This window comes from Lemur catta, chromosome 20, assembly GCF_020740605.2.
Source record: "Lemur catta isolate mLemCat1 chromosome 20, mLemCat1.pri, whole genome shotgun sequence".
Taxonomy (NCBI): Eukaryota; Metazoa; Chordata; class Mammalia; order Primates; family Lemuridae; genus Lemur; species Lemur catta.
Window position 1 is genome coordinate 29,593,812 of NC_059147.1, and position 15,632 is coordinate 29,609,443.

General features: G+C 40.8%; 1 protein-coding gene across 2 annotated transcripts in view; it reads left to right on the plus strand.

The window, feature by feature from the left end:
* The window catches only part of CSNK2A2 (casein kinase 2 alpha 2), a 38,134-nt gene that overhangs the window by 16,386 nt on the left and 6,116 nt on the right, over window positions 1-15,632 (plus strand). The window contains exons 5-11 of one of the 2 annotated variants that reach the window (XM_045533602.1): window positions 6,300-6,359; window positions 11,100-11,183; window positions 11,973-12,083; window positions 12,347-12,448; window positions 12,972-13,072; window positions 13,900-14,048; window positions 15,488-15,581. In XM_045533602.1, the coding sequence (XP_045389558.1) occupies window positions 6,300-6,359; window positions 11,100-11,183; window positions 11,973-12,083; window positions 12,347-12,448; window positions 12,972-13,072; window positions 13,900-14,048; window positions 15,488-15,564 (684 nt within the window). In that variant the 3' untranslated portion in view covers window positions 15,565-15,581. The remainder of the gene's footprint in view (window positions 1-6,299; window positions 6,360-11,099; window positions 11,184-11,972; window positions 12,084-12,346; window positions 12,449-12,971; window positions 13,073-13,899; window positions 14,049-15,487; window positions 15,582-15,632) is intronic. The other variant, XM_045533604.1, reaches the window with a different exon arrangement.

Consider the following 15,632-nt stretch of genomic DNA (forward strand, 5'->3'; position numbering starts at 1 on the left):
CACCTTTTAGAGTAATGCTCTGTGGAGCCATTGGCTCCTGTCTCAAGGACGCAGGCTTGGCTGCAGGCATCTTAGTAGTCACGAGTCGAGGAGAGCTTGTGCAGACTTCACTTCATTCTCCTGTGTTCAGAGTGGTGTTTTAAACCCATTCTTCTGATTTTAGTACACTCTGTTTGTTCTTTTTCAATGATACTTGGGATCACCAATCCAGAGCCCTTCTGTAGTTTTTCAGTTTGAGGCTATTTGCTTCTGGGCCCCCTTCACTATTGGCAGAATTTTTAGCTTTTTTTTCCTACTAAGTCAGTTGGACATGTTTTCTAGCTTCAAAATGTTGTCTCTCCCATTCTCTCAGTTCTTATAAGTTAATCTTCCCACCCCTTGCTCCACTTACTGTTACTTTAGAGGATCTTCAGGTAGAAGCAGAGGTCTGTGATCTGTCATGTTTAACTGGAGGTCCACTTTGAATGTTAAGCCATCACATTTTAATCAACGTCGAAGATCATTAAATAGCAGGTAGCAGATGTGTATTTTGGAAGAGTAAATCACAGGGAAATTTTCTTTTCCAGATAGTACGGCAGGCCACAAACAGGGAAGATCAGTCGATTTAATGTTCTGGTGTTCTTCAAGCTTTTTTTTTTTTTTTTTTTGAGACAGAGTCTCGCTCTGTTGCCCAGGCTAGAGTGAGTGCCGTGACGTCAGCCTAGCTCACAGCAACCTCAAACTCCTTGGCTTAAGTGATCCTATTGCCTCAGCCTCCTGAGTAGCTGGGACTACAGGCATGCGCCACCATGCCCAGCTAATTTTTTCTATATATATTTTTTAGTTGGCCAGATAATATCTTTCTATTTTTAGTAGAGACGGGGTCTTGCTCTTGCTCAGGCTGGTCTCGAACTCCTGACTTCGAGCGATCCACCTGCCTCGGCCACCCAGAGTGCTAGGATTACAGGTGTGAGCCACCGCCTCCTAACTTCTTGAGTTGAAGTCAACTCATTTGATTTGTTCCTGTTTTTCTTGATTGATAATACCTTTACTTAAGTTTATACAATCCTGAGCATCATTTCAGCTGCATTCCATGGTTATGGAACTTACTTTTAGATAGTTTTCAGTTTAGAAGTACAGATTCCAAACTTGTGGATTGGTGGTTTTCTTCCCAGACTTTTTACTTTGAAAAACTTAAAACCTGAAAATTGGAAAGAACAGCACAATCAGTACCCTCCTATCCTTCACCTAGATTTACCAGTTGTTGGTATTTTGCCACATTTGCAGTTATCTCTGTCCCGTCTCCTGACCCTCCCCTTTCTGTCTCTTTGTCTTTTTGCTGAGTCATCTTAAAGTAAGTTGTAAACGTCATCATGATACTCTACTTATAAATATGCTAGCATGGAAACTAGGACACAGTACCATTAGTACATGTAAGGAATTTAATATTTATGCAGTAATGCCATCTAATACAGAGTTCATATTCAAAAATTTCCCAGTAATTACCGTTCTAGTAATGTCCTTTATAGCTGTGTGTTTGTGAATATATGATCCAGGATCCAATTGGGTTTTTAAAAAATTTGGTTGTACTTTGTCCAGAGAACATGTTGTATATAATATTGATGATTTGGGATTTGTGAGTGGTTGCTTTTTAACTTTAGTATATGACATGACCATTTTTTTATACCAAGCTTCTTAATTTCGTTCAGATCTTCTGTAGCCTCACTAATTTTTTTCCTTGTGTTTCACTTTGTGGTGGAGGTACTGGTTTGGTTAGTTTCTCCTTGAGATCAGCAGTTATGCTTTATGTATGCCAAAGCTATAATAAAAGATTCGTGGTGATACTTAGAACAAAAGACAAAACTTGAAAACAAATGAATAGGAAAAATCAGTCTCTAAGACTTGCAATGAGTAATTACAAAAAATCCCAAACCCTGAAGTGTCCCAATGAAAGCTGAGGTACCATTTTGAGTACCAAAAAAGTTTCTATTGAGAAATGCTTCTCAATTTTCTATGCTTTTGGAAGAGTTGTAAATATATAATAGACATATATTTTGAGTAAAGTACATCATTTGGATGTTTTAAAGTTTGATAAGACACTGTAAATGGGTTCCATCCTAAGAAAATAATAGAATCACATTGATATTTGGAGAATTTCTAAATCATTCACAGTAGAGGTAGGCCTTGACTTAGCTGATTAACTGAAGCATTGCTAAATCTGTTAAGAGTTTGAGTTTACAGGCTAAATACAGTTTCCTTGGTTGGGGGAACAGTAATAATGTACTGTTATTAATAGGTCATTAACATTGTGTCATTTTCTGTAAGAAAATAGAACTTTAAGAAAATAAGGGACATTTTCAGGTGATTAATGGTCGCTTTGATTTGCTTGATCAAAGATTTATTCACCTTCCTTAAATTTCTGAAAATGTTGACCTTGGTTTTATTCTGGGTCTTGTCGGTTACATGTTAACAGTGCCTAAACTATTGACTGCTGCATTAAACATGTCTTTCACCTTCACTTTATATCCCACTCTGCTCGATTTTTGTTCTCCCTACATAAGGACCACTGGGATTTATGGACATAGACTGAGCTGTGTGTATACCAGGGAATGTGCAAGCTCTGTTTGTGGTTTGAGAGTTTGCTGTGTTGGTGATTCTCACATCTGGCAGGTGACCAGAGCTACCTCAGAACTTTTTTATAAAGTGTGGAACCCTCCTGAGTGGTTACGAGGCAGCTGAACTGCACCTGGAATTTGAACAGCTCTGTCTGTGTGCCTCTAGGAGGAGCGAGGCCCACCTGTGGCTGTTCCATTCTGCCATCTGCGGTTTTAGACCGAGGAGGACCTGAATCTAATCAAATTGCAGTTTCTGCCATTCTCATCCTCAGATGTTTTGGGGTTAATCTAAAGGCTCCAGAAGTTTCCACCTTGGGCCCTTTAGAGTAGTCCTGTTAGTAAAACTGACTTCTAGGGAAATGGCAGTGTGTTTGAGACTTTGGAACAGAGTGGGATTGGTGAGTAATTTCATCCTCACTACCTTTGTAATCTGGAAAGCATAGGCTTGTTCTTTATAAGTCACTTTATAAACGCGTAAGCAAAGCTGACTTCCTGCCAACATTTTGCAGTGGGTTATTTAATATAATGTTCTGCACATAGCTGGCTAAGAAGAATGGAAGGAAAGTTTGGTTCTTGTGAATCTTCCCTTTCGAAGTTGTCATGGACTCTTGGTACTTCTGTATTTCTTGGAAGACAGTTTCTTTTTTGTCTATTTTTATAATGTTTACCATTGAGTGGTAAACATTATAAAAAACGTGTGCAGGGCAGAACCACCATACGTGTGTGGCATATATAAAGTATATGCTGTTCTGCTATATGAGGACTTAGAATGTGGTTGGAGAATTCAGTGTGGGAAAAAGGGGTGTACTACCGAGTTGTTCAGTGGACCCTTGGCATACTTGCGGGGTTGGGGGAGTTCAGATATCTTAAATCACCAAGTTTGGTGACTGCCACCAGCCACAGTACCCATTTTTCCCCATGATAGGTGTATTCTACAACTCACAGAGCATGTTGGTATGGGACTCTTGGGGTGTGGGCAAAGCACACAACAGAGTGAGGAATTGCCTGGACAGCGGAGATCGCTGCTGGTACCTGAGTGGGGAGTGTGAACTCTGGGGGTGCTGCTGCTCTCAGTGTCCTGTGAACACCCCAGTTGGAGAGTAAAATGGCCTGGTGTTCAGAGAAGGGAGAGATTGTTGCCAGCTCTGTAAAAAGCGGATGGGATGGGTTTGGTTTTACAGGTGGGGGTGGGCAGGGTATTCCAGATCGGCCCTGAGGGCACTGGAGGGGAAGAATGTAGGCCGCAAATATGGGTTTGTTTGGTCGGAGCAGGGGGCTTCTGGGGACTGCAGTGGAGAACAGAGCTGTGAAAGTTGAAGGATGCGGATTGTGGACCGTGGAGAGTCCTGAACTTTGGGCCCACATGGTTAAATGTTACGGAAGTAATTTGGTCTCCTCCCACCCAGAGCTCCTGAGACATGAGTGAGAATGGCAGCCTGTCATTCAGGACTTTGTAATATATTAGACCTAAACACCAGAGTACGATTGGTGTCTTTTGTGTTAAATAAACTTGATGTTGGTTCCAATAGCTAGAAATACTGTATTGGCAGTCCATTTATCTTTATGCCTTACACCATTTACACAGATACGCGGTACAGGTACCACATGATAGGAGAGGAAAGCCTTGCACAGATAAATGTCCTAATAAAAATAGCATATATTGGTTTTCTGAAAATAAAATATTACAGCCCTCTGAAGGACAGAAAATTTGATCTTTTCTCTTTTATGTGCTATTTATTAACTTGAAGTTCAATTTAGCATAGTCTCTGTGAGTGATTTCCTTAACTCACCGAGGAGGAGCTGCTTTGGCGCCCAAGATATGGTATCCTAAGCCTCTCTGTGCATTTAAGCTGTCGACGTGCAGCTGAGTACTGGCTAAGAAGCTTTCCTTGCAGTGCCTGCAAAGCTAGGGGAGAACAGAGAACTTGGGTGTCTGATTGTTCTTTAGCTGAAGCTCTCCTGAGCAGAAGTGGTGGCTTGTTTGTGCCATTCTGCCGGAATTTGGGTCAGTTGCAGCCAGAGCAGCCCAACGACACCGCCAGTGCACTGGCCTGTGCATCTTCATTCCCGGCCGCCCCGAGCCAGCAGCTGTCTGAGGTCTATAAAATCAGATATTCTCACTAAGCTGGAAGGGAGAATTACTGTTACCTAAAAGGGGAAACTTGAGAAAGAAGCAAAGTCCTGGTCGTATTAGAAAATGCTAAATTTGATGTTTTTCTTAAACATTTTTTTGAACAGGTAATGTAATTTACATGAATATAAAATGTTGTACAGCGAAGTCTCCTTTATTCCATTCCAGCTGCCTGTTCCTCTACACATATATACATGAAACCACTTCTGTTAGTTTCTTCTTTATCATTTTTGCAGATACAAAAAATACTGATAGGTAGTTTCAGCTTCCCCCTTTACACAGACAGCTTGTATACACTGTGCTCCCTGGAGAGATTCCCTACATTGCTTGAGTCTTTCTTCCAATAGAGGAACAACAGAAGAAGTTTTAAAACATTAACTGCCATGTGAGTTGTATTTAACTCATGCTCATGTTGAGGCTGGGGCCTCGTGAAACATGTAACTCACATCTCTTCACCTTGGGAGCCATGAGAACTATTTTTCAAGTTGCATGTAACTAACGCCCAGCAAACAATAAAAAAATAACAAATTTTTCATTGAATTAGAAAGGATCATTTGTTTTTGAAGTTTTTGTTCTGTTTTCATAATAAAACACTGTGGCCCCAAGGGAAAAAAAATTTTTCTGGTGTGGCAGTCAATGGTTAGTGAAGGTCTGTTAGTTACTTTTATAGAAAGTCTTGCTTGAATTGATGGGGAATGAGATTTATTTGGAATTGATTGAATATCGAAGATAATAGAGTTTCTGACAAGGGTTTATGATGCTTTTAATGAACCTTGTTACATAAATGTTATTCTGACTCTTAGATATTGAAGGGTTTTTTTTAAACTCCCAGTGGGTGGCTTTTTGGATTATCAATAATGAAAATTTTCATTTGTATATCAGTTTGGCCTGCGATCATTTTCGGTACCCCTGTCTTTTTCTTTTTAACACCTCATTTCACTACTTCTTTTTTCTTATCCCTAAGACGTAAATTGTTGCCTGTGAAATATTCTTTTTTTTTTTCCCAGCCTGGAATTAGTTTTGAGGGAACAGAGGGTAGAGATTTTTAGAAAGTTCTTGCCATCTCCAAATGCTATAGCACATCATTTTCCTCATGTTTATTTCATAAATAGCCTATCTTGTCACTATTTACCACATCAGCCTATAAATTTCTTCCCAGATCTGCTATCCACTCAGAACTCACTTCTCCAAAGTATACTGTGGTGCTGTAGTGGGGTTAGTTTGTTGATGTACAGTAAGAACATGAAGATGGTTGGACAGCTTAGACTTTGCAATAATGTAATTGTGGGTATTGAAGTCATGGAGTATTAAATAGCAAAGATCCAGTTGGCTTAAATGTTTTTCTTTCTTGGAATTCCTTTTTTTTTTTTCTCTTTTCTTTTTTTTTCCCCAACGATTAAAATATTAGACTCTCATCTTTAGTCTTTGTCCCCATTTGTTCCCAATCAGGTAATAAAAAGTCATAGGATTCTTAGTAACTTAAGCACCAAGTAAACTTACAGAGACTGGCCCGCACTTGGGATGACGAGATGCAATGAGACTTAATTAACTTTGTTTTCTGAAATCTGTTTCAGCAACTCTACCAGATCCTGACAGACTTTGATATCCGGTTTTATATGTATGAACTACTTAAAGTAAGTGGCATTTATAAACCATGAATTTTTTCAGGCTTATTCATTAAAGGAGGTTTTTGAGAGAACATAGAGAATTCAAGCAGAATATTTCTTGATACCAGGAGAATTTAGTGAGGTTTTCAAACTTACATTGAGAGCTCCATTGTGGAACCTTCACATAGAAACTTTCCAGTGGAACTGGGAAAGATGGCCAAGTTAGAGGGAATACCGGGACATCATCCCAAAGATTAGAACCTCCCGTGGCTTTTCTTGGTCCTTGGATTTTCTCTTTGTTGCTTAATTAATGCTTACTATGAGCATAGCAAATCACCCCAAACTTAAAGACTTTCTAAAAATGACTTATTGTTTCTCATAATTCTGTGGGTTAACTAGGTGATTCTTTACGTCTGGGTCAACTTGAGTGGGGCACGATGGTCCAGGATGGCCTCATTCACATATCTGGGACCACATCTGGGATGGCTGAGGTTTCACCCTCCGGGAAGTTAGTCCAGACTACTTCCCATGCTGATTTTGGGGTTCCTAGCAGCAAGAGAAAGGCAAACCTCAACGTGGAGGCCCTTTTCATGCTTTTGTAGTATTTGCTAATACCCAGTTGACCAAAGCAAAACACATGGCTAAGCCTAGCTTCACAGGTGGAGAAATAAAGTCCACTCCTTGATGGGAAAAGCCTTGAAGTCATGTTGTAGAGGGACATGTGTACAGGGATTGCCGGCATTTGCGGCCATTTTTTTCTTGCCGTCTGTCATCATCCTCTTCTTGTATGAGACTGCCTACCCTTCCTCTTCAGCCCTGGCTGGTTAATGTGGGAAGAAGTGATGAAATGATGGGTGGATGGTGTAAGAGACTTCCCAAGCACTATGAAATTTCAAACCATTACTGATTGGTGTAGTGATGGTCATTTTTAGTTTGTCTAGGTAAACACTTAGGCAAAGAATTATTTTTTTTTTAAAGTTTGTAAAATGGAATAGACCAATTGGAACCTAGATTTTTAGGGTCGTAGATCACTAAGAACCTGATGAAAGCTATGAAATCCTTCCAAAAATGCGTGTATAAATGTACAGTATTGCATAAAGTTTTATGGGAGTTGTGGATCTTGACTTAAGAAACTATGAAATAAGATAGAGATGACTATGGTGCTGGCATTATTGAAAAAAATTGCCAAGATGGAGTTTTGATGGGATTGTGAACAGTTGCTTGAACTAAATACCAAGGTGAATCGAGGCTGGGCTTTAGGGAATGGGAATTTGAAGAACTAGGTCTATGAAATGATGAGTGTGTTTTCTTATGATCACTTGTCATTAGAGAGAGCCAAGGTGGTGGATTCAAGGGTTCAGTATCTAATGGGTCTTCTTTTTGTCAGTAGGATCAGAAAGACGAAGGAAGTAGAGCTTGATTTATGCCACCTTTGTCCACATCCTCTCCAGACTAGAACTGAAACCTCGGTGTGGAGGAGATTCTCAGTGCTGTGGTCCCGTGAACTGTCATCTCCTTTCCTGGAGATGCTTCCCAAAGAAGCCCAGGCACTGACCCTAAGAGAGCTACAATCCATATCTCACAGTTGGTTGTTTTTAAGTAAGGTAGTAGTGAGATTTTGTGGCTTAGCTAACACCAAAGGTAAAGATTTATAACCTAGCACATTCACCCTTAGATCAAGTGAAGACATCTCAATAATGCAGGTCTTCCCAGGCTGGGCGTGCAGCTGTCACTCAATGTCGGATGTCCTTTCCGCTTCCTGGAGGTGGCAGCTAGGCAGTAAGGGCATCTACTTCTTTCTGCTAATGAGGCATAGCGTCCCAGATGAAACTTTAAAAACGTCTTTCATGCTTAATGGTCAGAAACTGTACTAGATTTTAAAACTGAAATAACTCCCCAAGGAATTTAAAAGCATGTCAGTAACTCTGCAGGGAATTCCAACTAGGGAACTGGGCAAAAGAATTAATTAACTTACTGTATTTGTTCAGCCTTTGCTTTCGCCAGGTATTTTTCACATGCCAGGTATTGTGATCCTAATTAGTTTATTCCTTTGGGCAAAGAGTAGGCAAAATAGCAGAATCAACACTTGGTAAATTTTCTCTTTGAAAAGAAAATCAGGAGTGGGGAAGAGGAAATCTTTAACTTCATCAAACTGAGGGTGGGCGCTCAGGTGTCATTTGTCAGCGACTTGCTGCTTTGCAGCAGTGGCCGCTCTCCTGATTCAGATTCAAGGAGTCTGCCCTTGTGTCTCCTGGTTTCATAAAGCCCTGCTACCAAGGCACTGGAAGATTACCATAATTATTATAAAACAAAGGAAGATAAAGTGAAGTAGAATATAAGTGAAGAGAACAAATCTTAAGTGTACATTTTTTTTGGATTTTTTTCACATGTAAAACCTTCACCCAGATCTACATAGGGCTACACTATCCAGTATAGTTATTAGCTGCTGCCCATAGGTAGCTATTTAAATTAAGTTTAAACTTAAGATTTTAGTTCCTTAGTCACACTAACCACATTTCAAGTGCTCAGTGTCCTAATGTGGCTAGTGGTTACCGTACTGTACGGTGCAGATACGGAATGTTTCCACTGTTGCAGACAGTTCTGTAGGACAGGGCTGGTAGGGAATATTACAAGCATCCCGAAGGGCTCTCCTGGGTCTTTCTCTTCAGTATCTCCTCATGTGAAGATTCTAAAAATCACCATAGTGTAGTATTGCCTGTTGTTGATCCTCAAATAAAAAGCGTTGTACATAGTATCTGCAAAAGCAAAATTTGGTACAGACCAGGGAAAGTTTTCCTGGAATGGTGATCCCAGGTCTCTGGCTTCCATATTCCTCCAATGTGAGATGCCTACTACAGTTTAGCTCAGTGTTTCTCAACCAGATCAAGCTTGGCCCCCAGGGGACATTTGACAAAGTCTTGTACCATTTTTGGTTGTTACAGCTGGAGAAGTACTACTGGCAACTGGTGGATAGAGGCCAGGGATTCTACAAAACATCCTCTTTTACACAAGACAACTCCCCACAGCAAAGAATTGTCTGGTTCAAAATGTCAACAGTGCCGATGGGGTTGTGAGGAATCCTGATGTGGTTCCATGGGAAACTCCACCAAGAGCACTCAGTGCCATGCACATAGTAGGCACCATGTGATTGTGGGCTGGTATGATAATTTGAGGAGTATATCATTGGCCTTGTGTAGGCTTCAAGTGCCTTTTAAAACAAGCCAAAGATCCTGACTCTGAAATTTATGAAAATAGTTATTGTGTTGGGAAAGGGAGATTTAGGAGCAAATTTTTATGTTTTAAAAAAAGGTTAAACCAAATAATTGAAAGATTTGAATCAGTATTGTTCCAAAGAAGATATAGTGACCAATAAGCACCTGAAAAGATTCTCTATTTCATTACTCATTATGGAAATAAAATCAAAACCGCAGTGAGATACCACTTCACATCCACTGGTAAAGCTCTAATCACAAAGATGAACAGGCCGGGCACGGTGGCTCATGCCTGTAATCCTAGCACTCTGGGAGGCCGAAGTGGGAGGATCATTTGATCTCAGGAGTTTGAGACCAGCCTGAGCAAGAGTGAGACCCCATCTCTACTAAAAATAGAAAATTTAGCTGGGTGTCGTGTTCGCTTGTAGTCCCTGCTCCATGGGAGCCTGAGGCAGGAGGATCGCTCAAGCCCAGAAGTTTGAGATTGCTGTGAGCTAGGGTGATGCCACAGCACTCTACTCAGGGCAACGGAGTGAGACTCTGTGTCAAAAGAAAAAAAAAAGTTAAACATAAACTTAACTGTATAACCAAGCACCTCTACCCCTATGAATGTACCCAAGAGAAATGAAAGCATATGTCCCCTGAACAACTTGTATATGAATGTACATAGCAGCATTAGTTGTGATAGCCAAAAAGTAGAAACAACCCAAATGTCCATCAACTAGTGCATTCATACAGTGCAGTACCATTTAGCAAGAAAAAGGGAACTGGGGTAAATCTCAGAAACATTATACTGAGTGAAAGAAGGTAGACAGAGTACTTACACATGTGTGATTTTATTTTCTGAATGTCCGTCAAGTTGAATCTGTAGCAACAAATAGCAGATGGGTGGTTGGAGGCAGGGCAAGGAGGGGGTTGGGAGTAGTTGGGAGTGGGGATTGATTGTACACAAGCTCAAGGGAAATTTAGGGGGTGATGGAATCTTCTGAAACTGGATTGTGGTGACGGTTGTACAGCTCTCTAAATTTAATTTACTTAAAAATTCTATCTAGATATCAATGATCTTATAGGAAGCAATTTTCTCCCTTAGAGTGATAACATAATTCTTAAAGGCAAACTGGCTCGGGGATTGCATTTAAGGAAAATACTTATGCTTTTTAATCTAGAAAACCCACATGGGAAACTTGTGTAAAAGACAAGCCATGTTAAAAGGTACATTTAATGTCGTTTTTCATGTCCACATGGATTCTGGCATGTCGGTTGAACCACTATGAGAGGTGACTCTAGTGAGGTTCTCAAATCTGGTTTATCATTTCCCCTTTTTAAAGAAACCTTCATCATAGCCCTTGGTGTTCCCTCCGTAGCCCCCTTTCTGCCAGCTGCAGTTGCACAGAGACTAAGGGTGGCTTCTGAAGCATGTTTTTTCTCTTTCATCACAAGGCAGTAAGCTGCCCCTTAGGAGACTGTATTCAAGTGTCACAAATAATAAGAATATGCTTGCATTGGGGGGTGGTAGAGGGTTTGCTTACTTTTCTCTGTGCTTTCTACCTAATAGGCTCTGGATTACTGCCACAGCAAGGGAATCATGCACAGGGATGTGAAACCTCACAATGTCATGATAGATCACCAACAGAAAAAGGTACCATTATAGCCAGGCAGCCACAAGCCTTCAGTAAAAGGCTTAGGGCAGACCAAAAAGCTGTCCAGTACCAAGGTGGTTTCTGTAGACCCATGCTGGGGATTTTTGGTGACTTTTGTTATAGTTATTCCTCCAGTCTCCAGTGTTGGTTTCTACTTTGCACAGCATAGTACACAAGGAAAGTAGACAGATGACCCTGACTGCAGCAGTTACTTGGTTTATTTTGATCATAGTTTTCTGGAGGGCTTCAGAAAGAAACTACACCTGGTGGTTTCTACTTCATTTCTTAATGACCCACAGACCAATCTGCCTGGCCTTAAAAGGACACTTGGGTCTCTCCTATTTTTGATATCCAACTGTGGTTGTCCCTGATTGGTGAGTAAATAGATCAGCTAGTATTAGATTAATGAAAAGCTAGAGCAGTGCTTCACTCCAGGAGTGGAGCATGTGTCCCCCACCCTTTCACTTACGCCTGGAGCTTACAAAAAATCTGTGAATGATGGGAGAATGCATTATGTATGTAAGTCATATGGCGGCAGAAAAAAAAAGGCTGAGCTCTACTTATCTAGAGAGTGATGAGCCAGGATAATTTAAATTAAAAAAAAAAAAGCATTCTGAGTGCTCTGCTCTAGAAATGACCTCTTATGCATTGCTGAAAGTGTCATTTTTTTAAACCAATGCACCTGCTCACATTTTTTCTGTGGCCAGATACTTGTTACCTAATGTGATGTGGCCTTGTTCTGTCTCGAAACACTCCTTTCACATGTTTTATTTCTGTCCTGTTTGTAGCTACGACTTATAGATTGGGGTCTGGCAGAGTTCTATCATCCTGCTCAGGAGTACAATGTTCGTGTAGCCTCAAGGTACTTCAAGGGACCAGAGCTCCTTGTGGACTATCAGGTACACTTGTTAGCAGAGCTGCTCTGGGTTATTTTTATACTTACTTGGGGCTTTTTCTAGTTTGCTGTTTATTTAGTCAGTTTGAATACATTCAAAACCCAGACCTTTATTATACCCCAAAATGCTAATTTTAGTTTTTCTCAGCCACTTTTCATGGAAGGGAAGGAGCTTTATTTCTAAAATATATGCAAAGATGAAATGCAAGGCAAAAATTCAGATCAGTTGCTAACACCCTTGGCTAACTGGTTGTCCTTATTTCTCAGATGTATGATTACAGCTTGGACATGTGGAGTTTGGGCTGTATGTTAGCAAGCATGATCTTTCGAAAGGAACCCTTCTTCCATGGACAGGACAACTATGACCAGGTGAGCAAACACCATCCGGTTCTTATTGATTTAGGGGTGAATGCCAAGAAAATAGCATCCTTGGATAATGTCCTTGAGCCACTAAATCTCTCTCGATGTCTGCATATTAGATTTTCTTCAAGGTAAAGAATTTCACAAAACTTTGTGTGTAGTTACCAGGTCCCCAAGAGCGACAGATAGTGGCTATCTATGCTAGACTTCCAAAGTGAATCTGTGAACAAGTCAGGTGCCCCCACTTTCTTATAAAACTGGATTCTAGTCATTAGATTATGATGCCTCTGTACTCACCAGCTTCTAGAAGATTATCATCATAAGTTGTGTGATCAGTTTAAAGACAATTTGAAAATTTGCATTCATGTGAATTTCATGTCTGTGGGTCTGTTTGCTTGCCCTAGACTCAGCTTTGTATCTTGTCCTTGGAGATTTAGTGGTGTGGAAGTCTTCCGATCCCTGGTACAGCATCCTCACGGGCTTGCAGTGAGTTCTGTGCTCAGTGATTTGGTCAGTTTGTTTTGTGTTTCAGCTTGTTCGCATTGCCAAGGTTCTGGGTACAGATGAGCTGTATGGGTATCTGAAGAAGTATCACATAGACCTAGATCCACACTTCAACGATATCCTGGGACAGTAAGTAAGACAGAGAGAGAAAAAGAAAGAGGGCTTTACCTTACCCCATTTCAGAAGTGGAAAGGTTAGCCGAAATCACTTTCTTTCCCCTTTTTAATCATTTCAAAATGGAAAATCCTTTTTTTCCCATGCTTATTTTATTTTGAGATATTTTAACATTGTTTACATGTATCTTGTAATCATTTTACTTCTCTAAGGAATAGCCTGTTTATCACTAGAAAATGGAAAACAGAATCATAATGTTAGAGAAAAAAGCGTTCTGATACAGCATATGCCTAATTTGGAAAGCTTGGAAAGCTGTAATACTTCTTTGAATAAGAGACTTACTGTTCTCATTCTCTGTAATGGATTTTCTGTAAGTTAGCAAATTTTAAAACACATAATGACTTTTCAGGTATGGTGCAATAGTGTTAAAAAGTAAATGTTATGCTGACAGTTTTCAAAAAGTATTTTTTGGAACCTCCATGTTTCTGAGGCCAGTCCTCTAAATACATCTGCTGACCAGTAAAAATTACTCATTCACCTCCATGCCTCACCCAGAATTGCCTAAAAGCCTGGGCCATAAAGAGTAATCTAAGAAAGGTTTCACAAATTTGAAATCAGATGTAGAAGTTTCAGCTAATTCTGTTCATCTAATCACAGAGCACTGTTTTGCTTCAGGATGCTGTGCTATAACTATGGAGGGTTCAGAATGAAAAAATAACAACGAAATTTAACAAGCTTGTAACCAATGCAGTATTCCAAGATTTTTTTGGCTTCAGCCCTAATAGATAAGGATTCTTGTTGAATTTAGGCTCGGATTACTAATCCTTCACCTTTCTTCTCAGACATTCACGGAAACGCTGGGAAAACTTTATCCATAGTGAGAACAGACACCTTGTCAGCCCCGAGGCCCTAGATCTTCTGGACAAACTTCTTCGATACGACCATCAACAGAGATTGACTGCCAAAGAGGCCATGGAGCACCCATACTTCTGTGAGTCTGCAGGGACTGTTTTCGGGGGTGTGTGTTATAGGAAAAAGTCCTCCACCTTTTATCTTTGAGGCCAGTCAAAAGAATTCTAGGTATTTACATTGGCTCATCCTTGGAATTTGGCCTTATGTGTTGTAGATGATTGAAACAACTTTGCACATTGGTTTCTTGGTCACGTAAGGGGTTTGCTTATTCCCAGCCAGAGCTCCCCTGGCTTGACCACTCCCTGTCACTCTGAGTTAATAGATCACAAGTGTCTAAAATTTGTTTTGAAATATATACGTTTGTAGTGTGGAGACCTAATCAAAGATTATTTCTAGCCTCAAAAAACAAGTAATTAGTTAAAAAGTAATAAGATAACCATAGAATATTTCTAAAGGAGGAAATGGATGGGTGAAAGGAATTTGAGGAAAGGGAAGCAGGTGTGGAGAGACCTCGCTGAGATCCTGGCTGAGCTGCTGCTTGTGCCTCACTCGGGAGTGTATGTGGGCGTCGCTTCATGCGCTTGTTCTGTGTGCTGCGTTCTTCCCGCTGGTGACTTGTGTTTGAAGTGCACTGCCTCGTGTATCCTATGTTTGAGTCCAGTCAGGAAGGAGACGGGAACAGGGAGGTTAAGCAACTTGTCTCAATTCACTCTCTGAATGAAGATGAAAACTTTCAGCCCTTAAAGTTACCTTTTGCTTGGCTAATATGCTCTCGTTTGCCGCCCCCCCCCCCCCCCCCCCCGAGATTAACTAAATTCTTGCCTGGAGGATATGTTGCTATGTCCTTGGACCTATGGCCCATAAGCGTAAAGAGACAGCAAATTTAAAAGATTTTACCCTTCAGCCTTCTAGACCTCAGTCCAAGTGTGACTCGGATGTCCTCTCTGCAGTTTCTGGCACAGAGAGCTCTTTTTACCCTTTGAGTTGGATCAAATTAAGAATACTGATGTTTATGACATGTAATTGATGATCTGTCTCCTTTTATGAATACACGTCATACTTCCATTAAAAAAATTTTAAACTACTGTTGCTTAAAATTACTAGGTCTTCGGCTCTTTTTATCCACCTTTCCCCTCCATGAGCTTATTATCACACACGTGTTGAAGAAATTAGGGGTTAGATATGATGTTAGTATTCAAAAAAAAGAACACAAAATTAGTAGAAATTTTGAACAGTAGGAAATGAGGGTTTCTACGCCTTTCAGCAGTTGAGTTTATACCCTGAGGAAGTATTAAGGGTTGACTACAAGAACAGCTTGCCTGGTGATTTTTCAGTGTCTGGTATTTCTGTGTCCTGAATTCTGTGACTTCCCTGTCTCCATGTGTTGCGCTCCTGACCCAGGCTTGCCCGTCATTCTTGTCTCTCTCTGTCTCATGGTGGAAGAACTGGGTTTTGTCGTGGGGTTCTCTCCGGCACTCCCCAGCCCTGATCGGCCGACTGTCACCTGCTTTCTTACAGACCCTGTGGTGAAGGAGCAGTCCCAGCCTTGTGCAGACAACGCTGTGCTTCCCGGCGCTCTCACGGCGGCGCGATGAAGACTGGAAAGCGACGGGTAATGCAGCATTGATGCTTGCCAATAACACCAACCAACCAGACACAAATC